Source organism: Rhinolophus ferrumequinum, chromosome 14 (assembly GCF_004115265.2).
Source record: "Rhinolophus ferrumequinum isolate MPI-CBG mRhiFer1 chromosome 14, mRhiFer1_v1.p, whole genome shotgun sequence".
Lineage (NCBI taxonomy): Eukaryota > Metazoa > Chordata > Mammalia > Chiroptera > Rhinolophidae > Rhinolophus > Rhinolophus ferrumequinum.
In genome coordinates, this window is record NC_046297.1 from 4,991,604 (window position 1) to 5,003,728 (window position 12,125).

Sequence of the window (12,125 nt, forward strand, 5' to 3'; positions counted from 1 at the left end):
CTTCGCTTGTTTGGGACCCAGTTACTGAAGCTGTCACACGGTATGATTTCGGTAGGAGGAGAATCTGAAGAACGTCAGGGGGGCAAGGCTTTTCTCAATAACCTTCCTGTGTTTTCTAGTCAGGAGTACCCAAGATCAGGTGCTCTTGGAGGCAGAGAAAGGGGTCGTGGATGCCTCAGAGGACACTTGATGCAAGAAATAACTTGAGGGTGGACCGCACACGCCATCCCGATCCCCAAGCAGCCTCCGTGCTAGGTTCCACGTCCTGGCCGAGCTCCCCCTCGTCCTTCCGGCCGGTTTCCTGCGGGTGCCCCGCGGCCCGCGCTCCCGGTCCTGCCTCCTGCCCGGCTACGTGGCAGGGCGCACCGGTCGGCGGTCAGGTGGTTGGGTGGCGCCAGGGAAAGCGCCACCGCGCCCCACGCCTCTGGGGGCGGAGACTGGGCGGGAGTGGCCAGCGAAGTCGAGGAGGAGCCCACGGCGCGCGGTCGGAGTGGGGACGGGCTTCGGGCGGCGGCGCTGCGCAGAGGACGCGAGACAGCGGGCGGGCGACATGGATCGCGGCGAGCCAGGTGAGGGCGCGGGCCCTGCTTGGCCCCCCGCGTGGGCGCGGGCACGGGGTGGGCCGGCGCGGGTCCAGCAGGTGCACGGGGTCCCCTGGGGCGGCCGCGCCGCGAGTGACAGCTCCCAGATCCGATCGCGCTTCCTGGTGCGGCCAAGCTGGAGGCAACAGCGCGGGGGGCCGGAGCGGGTGATGACAGAGAAGGTTCTGGGAGGCGGCGACGGGGCCGGGACTGCGGATGGTGTGGTGCTTTGGGTTCAGCGCCGAGGGAGTGCCGCACACTGCCTCTTAACTGGTGGAAACTGAGGCACTGGGCACGGGAGGGGGGGTCGTTTCGTCCCTCAAGATGGGTCCGTGACCCCCGACCCCCTTCCAAATAGGGAGACTTTCTGCCCTCTCCGATTAACGTGGTTAGGGTTTCGGGTGGCGTTGGAGCCCACGGCGATGGTTTTGCATGCAGATATTAAACATGAGATGTATCCCCAGATTGTGGAGTGGTGTCTATGGGTTTATGTGGGGAGAAGGCAGCTTTTCATAGTGAGGGTCTTCTTTTAGCCATCAAGGTGAAACCTCACCGCCCAAAACGCTTCGTCTCTTTACCATAACTTTGGATGCACGTGTTTCTGAAAATAGTGCGTCAAGCGCAAGTGTCCCCAATGGAATCCTTGTTTAGGAGAGATGTGGCAGCATTTGTAGGGTAGTGTTTTCAGATTTCCATATTTCCCCATCCTAGAGGCCTTTGCCCGGAGTAACGCAGCAGCTGTAACAGATGCGCAGCACGCTTTTAAAAAGATACATAAAGGCTAAAAACAAATACCAAAGATAACAAGAAGGTAAATTTTAGAAAGCGGGGATAGGAATTTCGCTGTTTTGAGTCCTAACACAATAGTTTTTCTCTTTTGCTTATCACCCTCCAGGATTTACCTTCATGCGTATGAGTTCCTATGTAAATAAAACCGTATTCCATATGTAGAATTTTGTGTTTTACTTTTGAGAAGTTGTAAGACAGAATCTTTGGAGCCTTCCAACCTTTCCTTTCTCCCCACGCATCAAATTAATCTGACGTGTAACATGAGCGCATATATACAATATGTAATATATATTTTACACATATGCATATATAATACATTATATATGTATATATGTATACACACACGCACACATAGTGTCTACATTTTAAATTTCTTGAGGTTAGAAGCATGTACTTTATCTTTGCCCACAGTTGGGTACCATGGTGGTTTGCACATAGTAGGCATTCAAATGTTTGAGTCAGAAAGCTTAGCACAGGTCTTATATGTGTCGTTAGGAAAAGGCCTAGGGGCCACCCTGTAAGCCAGCATTACTCTGTCTGGTTTTTAAGGGGGACAATGGGGGTGTCAAACATGTGAATATGCACATTTGTATGTGTCTCCCATTGTCATATTTAACAGAATGATGTTTTTAGAACAACAACTGTGTTTGGTACTTGCAAACATGGAGTCAGTCGCTGTGGTTGGCTTGGGTGAGTGGAGTGAGTCACTTTATTAGATTTTGTATTCGGCTTGGCTGGTAGGATCAGTCCCTAGTACGTCTGCAATATTCCAGTTGGCTGATACACTGTGTGTGGTCTGTGTAGGCCTTGTTTTTGTGTATGTAAGTCTAAGACATAGTTTGTTAATTCTTTGGCTTACAAGAGGATTCTTTTTCTGTGTCTAACTTATATATTTTTTCTCTAGTCAAGGTATTAGTTAGTCATGGTAGTCCTGTTCTTAATGGCTATTCCTCGAGGACAAGGGAAATCCATCCTCTTCAAGTGGAGAGTCTGGAGCCTGGCTTCAGAATGAAAGATGAGTGACCTGCCAGGGGCAGGTCCGCGGGCTCCGTGTACAGCTGTGCTGGGTGACAACCACATGGCCTTGCCTTACATGTCTGGGTCCATCGGCCTGTCTTTTTTGCCGTTTCATCTTTATGTTCCCATGGCGTATAGTACGTGCTCAGAAATGTTTGTGGACGGCCTCCCATGGAAGGGAAAAGTGCCCAGGAATAACTTCCAGCTGTAGGAACCGCTGATGACCCTCCAAGCTGCCCTCTTGCTTCCCACTTCCTCCTACTCTTCTTTCCCCCTGCCTTTTAAAGAAGCAGAACTCCGGGGTGAGTCAGAGAAAGTTGCTGACCAGGCTTTGCTGGGCTTAGAGTGTAAGTTTCTTGTAAGGTTTTTGAACGAGTGGGATGGATGGCTCAGTTTCCAGGGAATCCATGAGACGCCGGGCTGAAAGTGAAGAAGGAATCTGGAACTGTGCACAGCAGGTTCACTAGCAAACAATGCTGGCTGCAATCAGGTTTGTAAAATGCTGTGCTTCTGTCTTGCATTGTGATTTCTGCACAGTTTTGAAAGCCAAATCAGGACATTTTAGGATTTGTTTAATTTACTTTTTATTTAATATGAATGGAGTTGCTTGCATTTTCGGTCTCTTAAACAAGACTCTAGATGCAAAACTATATGCCCTACCTCTTGTCTTAAATGCATGTCTCTCTTTGAAAATGTCTCCTTGCACCTTCCTCCTTATAGGAAGTTGTCAAAACTTATTTATTTAACAGAGCTATAAAGTTGGAAAGGAACAGTTTTCCTTGTGATTTCAATGACATATTGTAATACTTTTCAGTATGAGACTCAGATTCTGCTCTCTTCCCCAACTTCTCCTATACCCACACTTTGTACACAATACTCTGCTTATATCGAGAGCTCAGTCAGCGTCACGTGATTTAAAATATACTTTAAGCTGCTGGTGCCTCTCAAAAGTTTCAGTGTGTTAAGCCCCGCACAGCACGTTTAATGTGTGTGGTATTCCTACTCTGACAGTGCTGTGTGCCATGCTAACTAGAGGATATACTGTGTGAAAAACCTCCTGAGTACCTTTGATGGGGCTGAATAAATATTTATACTTGCGTATTCTCCTTTGTTAGTAGTAACCTGTAGTTTACCACCATTTTATTGAAGTGACAGTCAGCTAGCTACTAAGCATTTTATCTGTGTTTGAATTTAAAAAAAAAAGACAACAACAAACACCAAAACTTTATTTTAAGGGAAAGAAGGAACGCTGCTGGGGCCAAAACACTGGGGAGAGGGAAAAGCTGTAAGGAACAGTGACATGATGATCTATCACTGTGATTTCAGCATTGTAACCATGCTGTAAAACAACAAAAATGTGAAGTGTCATTCATTTAAAAGTAAAACAAATGTAGAGATGACTAGATAACAATTTTAAGGGTCTGCTCACAAATCTCTGTGTGTGACCCAGCCAGGTTTTTGGTGTCTTTGGTCAGAGTCTCACTTTCCATATGGTGCCGGTGTGATGTCTCTGTTAGCTTACATTCACTTCCTGCATTTATTTTTATGCGGCAGCCTGCCTAGTCCCGAGGGGAACGGTGAGTGGTAGGAGGGGTTGTGTTTAGCAAGATCTCAGAACAGAATAATCCATGCACATAGCTAAACAAATACACTCACAGTTCAAAACAAAAAAGAACACCCAATTGCATGCAATTAGGTCACTAACAAAAGCAAAACAAAACAAAAAAATGAAAAGAAAGAACACTCAAATCCCCTGAACTTCAGTGCTGCTCTTCCTTTTGTTGCAGGCTAAGATGGTTTTATTTTCCTTTGGGGGTTAATTATTTCTGTTTGAATTGTTAACTATTATAAAATCTGTCTCTCGAGACTCTCCCAAATTTTATTTAAACCGGCTGAGCACCAGCTGTACAGAATCCATAATCTTAGTAGTGTATTTTTATTAGAAAATGTCAGTCAAGGAAGCTAAAAAAATGTTTGAGTTAAAAGTACTTTCTGGTAGCTGAGAGTTGTTTGTTTTTAGAGAAACCAGGAAACATAGATGGAGAAAAATAAAATAAAATCATTTATAATCCCACTCTAAAAAAAAAAATCACTATTAGCATATCGGTTTATACCCATTCTTATGTCTAAACTTTTCAACAAATCACAAAATAATCTCTTATTGAATATTTCATTTTATAACTTGCCTTAAAAGAAAATACAGTATGTTTTTAAACACACTTCTCTAACGTTGTTTTGACTAGTGTGCCCAGGTAATTATTGCTCATGATGCAATTCAAAATGACTAAAAGGTTGCAAAATGTAAATCTCTCTGCCATTCCTGTCTCCTGGGCTATGTCTCATGGGTAGTAGTACCACCATTGTTCCCAGGGTTTTATCTCTACATCCAGAGAGAGTCTGTGTATGTAGCTCTACCTACACTTATATTTAAATATATACAAGGTTGGACAATTAAGTTTGTGAACTTGCACGGTGGAACTTCGTGAACTCAATTGTCCTATCTTGTATTATGTATTTATTTATATATTTGCGAGGATATGTCATACAAATTGGCACAAATTGTTTAGCACCTGACTTCCTGCACTTAAATACAGTGTATACTTCAGAGGTCATTCAACATGTTTATATACCACAGTTGCTTCATTTTTAATGGCTGTTTGTAGACGTCTATTTGTAGATGTACCATGTTACTGAGAGGGAACAAAGTTTTGCTACCCCAAAATATACCTTTTGGGATATTGATTTTAAGCTGGTTATTAAGAATCAAAAGACTCAGAAAGAAACTTTGACCTTCCCCCGTTACCTGCCTAAAGGAAATCAGATGGAAAAACCTGCTTAAAGGAAGAGAGCATCAGCTTAGCTTCATAATATAAAATGTGTCAGACAGGAAGAAATCCAGCAAAGCCTGTTTGTTGACCTTCCTTCTGGATCCCACTGTTTCTGGGTGGCCCAGCAAGAATTTGTTTCGCACATGCTTGTTCTTTCATGTCTACCCATGAATTGCCTACTTTGCCTTTGAAATCCCAGACCCCTGCCCCCTTCTCCTTGGTCCAAAAAGATACACATAAGCCTCAACTGTCCAATGCGTCTTCGGGTCTCGGTGTTAGGGCACCCCTGCATGTACACGGTAACGAGCTATGGACATCGTCTCCTGTTAATTTGATTAGTAGCCCAGCCAGAAAAACTTAGAAGGTGGGAGGAAAAAAAAAATTTTTTTTGTGCCCCCCCCCATTATGTCCCATAATGGGTGATATTTAACTTGTTCCCTGTTGGTGGACATTTAGGTTTCCCTTAATAATTTTGCCATTAAAACAAAGCTGCAGCAAATAAATCTGTATCCAAGCCATTTGACAAATGTGCCAGTCTGTCTGCAGGAGGAGTTCTTAGAAGAATGTGACTGTTATGTTCCGACAGTGCTGTGTCCTATCTCCTGGAAATGGCACCAATTATACCCCACCGGCAGGTGTGAGCCTCTGCCTCCCGTGTCCTGTGGCAGGCTGTCGTCACACTTTTTCATCTTTGCTTAGGTCCTAGGGGAACAAGGGCTTCCCGGTGTGTGTTTCAGTATACATTGTTCTTAACATGAAGGTGGTTGTGCTTCTTTTGATATGTTGAAGATCTGTATTTCATTTTCTGTGATTGCCTGTTCATGTACTTTGCCAATTTCACCACTGTGTTGTCAATTTCTCCTTGATCTGTAGAACGCGGCCCTCCGTCCACGATAGGAATTGCTAGGTTGTTGTTCCTTTTTTTGACTTTATAGTCATGTTTTCCCAAGCAGAACTTCTAATTGATGGGTTTTTATTTTTAGCTCCTAGCTTTTGAATCATTCCTAGAAATGCCATCCTCACTTTTGAGTGTATGTTTCTATGGTTTTATTTTTTACATGCAAATCTTTCATCCGTCTAGAGTTTATGTTGATAAAAAGGGTGAGGTATGAATTTTAACCACTTTCCCCTCAGTTGGCTACTCAATCAATTTCCCAACTCCATTCATTGACGACTAGATAGTTCCTTTATTGATTTGAAATACTACTGTTGTCACATACCAAATTCTTCTGTTTTTTTCTTTCCCGTTGATCTATCCGTTCATTCACATCAACTAAACTCTTTAAATGACTGTAGCTTCATGATATGTAAAAATGTCTGGAAGAGTTATATCCAGTCTCCCTTTTCCTTTCAAAACTATTGTTCAAAAGAGCAGCAGGCTATGGCGGCAGCTTTTGAGAGGGAGCAGTAAGAAGTGTGTCGACGCCTGAAAATGGCCGAGTGTCTGTCCTCGTGCGTCAGAAATACTTACAAATGTTTAGGGCAAAGAATGTTGGACGTGAAGTTGCATCTGGGTTCAGAGTTCGGCGGCATCATTTTCTGGTTCTGAGACACTGGAAAAGTCAGTCAACCTCTTTGAGGCTGGTCATACCTCAACTATTTGTGGAAATGAAGGCGTAACCTGTGACTAGCACTGGTGTTCCGTAGACACTGACTGTGAAACTGAGGATTAGATATTCCTGTAAAATGCTAACTCAGGGGCTCCCAGTTCCAATGAAACATTTCCCTCGGAGATAAGTAGGATGTGATGCCTGCCCTCAAGCTCACGGGCGGGCCTGGAGAAACAAGCATGCATCCAACTAGGCCGCGATGAACTGTGACGGAGCAGGAAGTGAGCTGTTCTGGCTGAGTCATCAGAGAAGTGTTTGCAATGTGGATGACCTTTGAACTCTGACGTGAAGGCTAAGTAGGAATGTTTAAAAATGGTAAGAGAAAGAAGGGTGAGGAAGGGAATTGGGGGGCCTGATTTTGGGTGATGATAAAGAAGATTAGAGAAAGGCTTTCAGATTGCATGGAAAAGGAACTGGGATAGGAGTGATGAAAAGAAGCGCAGAAAGGGAGGGAGACACTGAGCTTAGTTTGGGGCATGTCTGGTTATCCAGGGCTGCATAAGAAAACACCCCAAAACCTAGTGGTTTAACAATAAGAGCATGTATGCTGGTCACAGATCTGTAATGTGGGCAGGGCTCCATGGGGAAGGCTGGTTTCTGCTCCATTCAGCATCAACTGGGGCGACTTGAAACATCAAGCTAGAAGTCATTATACCTGGAAGATGCAAACAGCTGGAGCCTCAGGTACTGGTTGGTCCTACTGCGTGGTCCCCAGCCAAAACAGCCTGGCTCTGTTTGATGATGGCTCTTTGCTTGCCTGCATTGAGTATTGTGTTTTGCTGGAGGCCATGCTGCTGGCCCAATAGCATGCTGCCTTAGGATGTTAGCCCAGGGCTCCCCAGGTGTGAGACCCAAGGGGTAGAGGGGTGGGGGGCAGAGAGAGCTGTGTGGCTTTTTATGATGTGGCCTCCAAGTCACCTGGCTTCGTCACTTCGTCCTCATTCTGTTAGTTAGAAATGTGTCACAAAGGCCAGCCCACATTCAAGGAGAGGGGAATTAGACCCCACTTTTGGTGGGAAGAGTGTCGACGAGTATGTGCACATGGTTTAAACCTGCCACCAGGTCCCTGTGGGCCGTCCATGCGGATGGAGTGGAACCACGCGTCTCAGGGAGGGGCTGGGCAGGATAGCTCGGTTTGGGAGACCTTAGCCCGTGTGGTATTTGCAGCGGTTAACTGGCTGAGACAGCCTAGGAAAAAGAGTAGAGAACTGAGCGTGGAATGTGGACGTTTCAGGGCAAGGAGGGGAAGGCACAAGTTCAGAAATGGGGGCTTGACTCTCAGAGGCTGTGGAGAGGCCAAGCCAATTGAGAGGGAAACACAGGTATTGGCTTAGGTGATGAGGGCCAGTCGTGGGTAAAGTTCTGTGGGATTGGGGTGGGGGTGCCAACGGGTGGAGGGACGATCCTGTGTGTTCGTGGTTCGGGGCCTGTGGGAATGGTAAAGGGAGGCAACGCAAGAGGCCAGACTGCTCTTTCCAGAAGCCAAGTGGTGTTTCGAAGGGACATTGGGTTAAATGATAGAGATTTGCTTGCCTGTGTTTGACATCTGTGTGTGTTCGTAAAATGAGAGAAGAAAGCAGAGGCAGGGGAGAGTAATGGGATTTAATATTCCCGTAGTGTATTGTCACCGGTTTTAGTGAAGATGCTTTCAGTGCAAAATGTATTTTAATAGGCATTGCTAGAGCTTGACCTTCAAGGAACTCAAGTCTATAAGCGATAATTCACTTCAGTGTGTAAGAGCCTTGCAGATAATAAGTACTTGTTAAGTATTAGTGGAGCGGAAGTACGAAGGCTTCCCTGGGTGCTGTGAGAAGCATTTGAGCCCAGAGGTGACCACGTTTGAGTCAATCACAGTAACGCTATGGTTTTTTTTTCCCCCCAAAGTGGTGATTTCTCAGGGCAAACGTGAGTTGTTGTGAAGGATTGCTTTGGTCGTGGAGCAGCTCGGCTGTGGAAGCGACTCGTGCAGTGTCTGGATTTGTCCCATATTCTCCCTCAGGTTCTCTTTAGAAATAATTTTCATTCCAGAGGGGCGGTCCCCCAACTGGAGAGTCCAGTCAGCTGTTTCCTCAGGTCCTTGTTGAAAGAGAAACAGACCCTCCAGCTGCCTCTTCTGCTGGTTTTGAAATGAAATGGGTTGCTTCAGGAGTAAATGAAGCTTGTGACCAACAGTGATGATTACATGACAGATTTCTCTTGGTTTCAGGGCCTTGTTTTTCTCAGCTTCACAGTCTCTTCCCCAGTTTACTTCCTCTTTGTAGCCCCTGGTAGGGACTGCAGGCCTGGGAGCCCCACTGCCCGGCTGTCCGCCTCGGGTGGGGCCTGTGGTCCCTGCAGAGGAAGAAGGTCTGATGACATTTCCTCGTCAGATTATGCTGTTTATCATGACGGTTGTAGATGCTAAGTTTGAAAAGCAGTGAACGCTGATGAAACAACCAGCTTTTCAGAGTGCATGAGATGATTTTGACAATTTCCTAAAATTCAGAGTGAAGTGTAAACCTCCAGTCACACATCGGTCCTTCCACTTCCATTGGTTTTCTCTGCGTTTCTTGCAGTGTTTCTGTGACTCCTCTTCACTTTTCCTTTTCCTGCCCCCTCTCTCTCTTCCTTTTTTCTCCGCGTGATTTGCACTTTTTAAAAAATCTTTCCCTACTTGGGCCATAAAGTGGAACTCAAGAGCTTTGTTGTTCTTGTTCTTTTTGTTTTGCTTTTACTCAAGGGATTTCATGGGCTCATTGAATACGAGTATATTTCGTGTTTCTTAGTAGTATTAAATTTTTTTCCAGTAAGAATTAACAAAAAAAACCCTGAAAATGAATTTCCTAGTTTGTTCATTTATTATTAATTAATTGCATTGCTATTGCAAAACTAATTTAGATCCTTCTCTCTCTTCTCTCTCTCTCTCTCTCTCTGTCTGGTATGTATGTAATGATTGAAAGCTTAGAAAAATATTTTTAATTATTAATTGGGAATCTTCAAAAAGCATACATTAAGTGTTTGGATCTTTGTATGAATTCTGGGCAAAGTAGAAACACGTGGAGCCACATAATTTTTAAAACTTGTTAGAAGATGAAGAGGAAACTTGATTTTTTTTTTTCCTCAATTAAAGGAATCGAGGGAAGTGGTTAGTCAATAGCAATTCTGTTCTGGTGCCATCCCAGCACCTCTGTCATAGTGTCACTGCCATGTGGGACTCTGACACACTGTCCCCAGTAAGTGCTGGAGCTCCCTGAACCGAGGGAGAGGCTGTGGGGTGGGCATTTCTTCCATCTGGCCCCCCGGGGGTGAGCTCTCAGGGCACTTGCCCAGAGGGAACAGCAGAAACCCCCAGACCCTGAGTCCCCTGCTCTCCTGACCATGACGCCTGTCCTCCCAGCTACCCTAGTGCTTTTGACAATAAACGTGCAATTCTGGGGGATTTTTTTATGTTTCATTTTCCGATTAACACCACTACCTCACATCCGTATTTTCTGCGCCAAACAAAAGGAAAATGTCACTGTGTCCTTCGCAGTATGGCAGTTCAGCTCCTCTTTCTTTAGATGTTGAAAAAGGTGAAGGAAAGGATGCACAGGGCGTGATGGCCTTTCAGCTCGGGACGAATTAGAAATTCTTAGTTCTTTTCAACCAGTACTGTGTGGAAAAGAAGGAATTTGTCGATGACGTCACCTTCACGGGAGCTTCCTCGGTCCTGGCTCCAGCCAGGCAGTTACAGGCCATGAATGTTTTACTTGATCCCTGTGCAACACCCCCACTTTGTTTTTCTGTTTTTCTTTTTTGGAAGCAACTATGGCCGTCAATAACTTTCTTCATTTGCTGGGCAGCTGTACTTAATGTATTTAGTATTTTTCTATGCTTTGCAATAATTATCATTTCTTTTTGCATCAGTTAACCATAATCATAGCGGAAAAACATGTATCAACATTTCTTGTTCATAAAAAACCTAGTGGCTTCGGTGATCTTAAACACTCTTCTCCCATGTTTATTCTTTGGTGTCGGAGCATCAGTCCTTCAAATATACATGTTGATTAAGGGATCCATCCACTAGAGGAAACATAAGCACAGCCTAGGGAAAGTGAAAACAGAGGTGCTGGCTTGTTTTCTTTGTTCACTAATATCTGTCCACCCGCCTCCCTCCTCCTCCCCTGGGCACACCCTGTCAAGTCAATATTCAAGTTCTTCATCACAGTATTTACTTGCAACGCAGGCTGCTGGCTCTGGCAGGCCTTCGGGTTTCAGGTTTCTTCTGTTCAAAGGGACCCCAGGCCTGGCTTGTGCCTGATTTCTTGCACATAACAGATCTTCTGTAAAGCTGGGTTTGCCAGTCACGTTGTACATATTAATGTATGGGGGGGTGCGTTTGGCAGGGGTGTGTGTGGAGGAAGAAGGGTATTTTCACAGCGGCATTTCAGACCTGATCTGGGTGCCACAGCGGCCTTGGTTTCAGGGCCTTGTTTTTCACTGTGTGTCAGTGATTGTGTCACTGAGTGTGGGAGGCTGGCTGGGCCCAAGGACGCGGTGGCCGTCCTCTCCAGATCAGCGCTGTACCTGGGGTGGGGGGTGGTCAGAGTGGGGGGAGGAAAAGCATTGACCCGCCCCTGAGGTGGAGAGCTGTCGGGGAGGTGGAGGCAGGTCTGTGCAGTCTGCTTCCTTTCTCCAGCTGTTACTGGGTATTCAAAAATGTCAGTTCTGGAAGGTGCCGCTCAGGCCAACCCCACAGAAGGCCGCTGCCCGAGCTGCGCACTCCAGTACTAAGCCGTGTTTGTACTGAAAGCTGCTTATCCGTAAATGCTTGCGCCTTCTCTGACAAACACCGACCTAAAGGCACTTCTGTCCCGTGTCTTGCTTTTCACTTAACTTGCTTCCTAACTCATTTAGGAATCGATACAGTACCGTAGACATATTATGCAATGATCTTGTAATTTGTCTTAACACCTTACACTCATGCTCTCCTGCTCACGTTGTAATTCTCTTTGCAGGTAAAGGATATTTTTCTTTACTGCTCTTGATATCATGGCAATTTTTTTGTTTTTAATTGGATGTGTTTCTATTCTGTGAGGCTATAGTAACTCTTTTTACTTCATTTTCGCTGGGGAAAGAATCCAAGCTTCTTAAATGGATACAGCTAAAAAGTTGGTCTTGTTTAAAAGAGGACTGAATAGTGTTAAAAGTGGATGGAATGGTGGGAGATTAGAAGAACTGTACTGGCTTTCAGGTTTAAAAAAGCAGTGATTTTTGTCTGTACCATGGAGAAACATGGCCCAGAAAATTGGGAGGCACACAGCTGCTTCTTTGTAGTTCTA

General features: G+C 45.2%; 1 protein-coding gene across 1 annotated transcript in view; it reads left to right on the top strand.

Annotated features, from left to right (window-relative positions):
* Window positions 1-211: 211 nt before the first annotated feature.
* Window positions 212-12,125, top strand: part of TPD52 (tumor protein D52) — an 83,459-nt gene continuing 71,545 nt past the window's right edge. Inside the window, exon 1 of the mRNA XM_033126552.1 lies at window positions 212-569. Coding sequence (XP_032982443.1) covers window positions 551-569 — 19 coding nt within the window. The 5' untranslated portion in view covers window positions 212-550. The remainder of the gene's footprint in view (window positions 570-12,125) is intronic.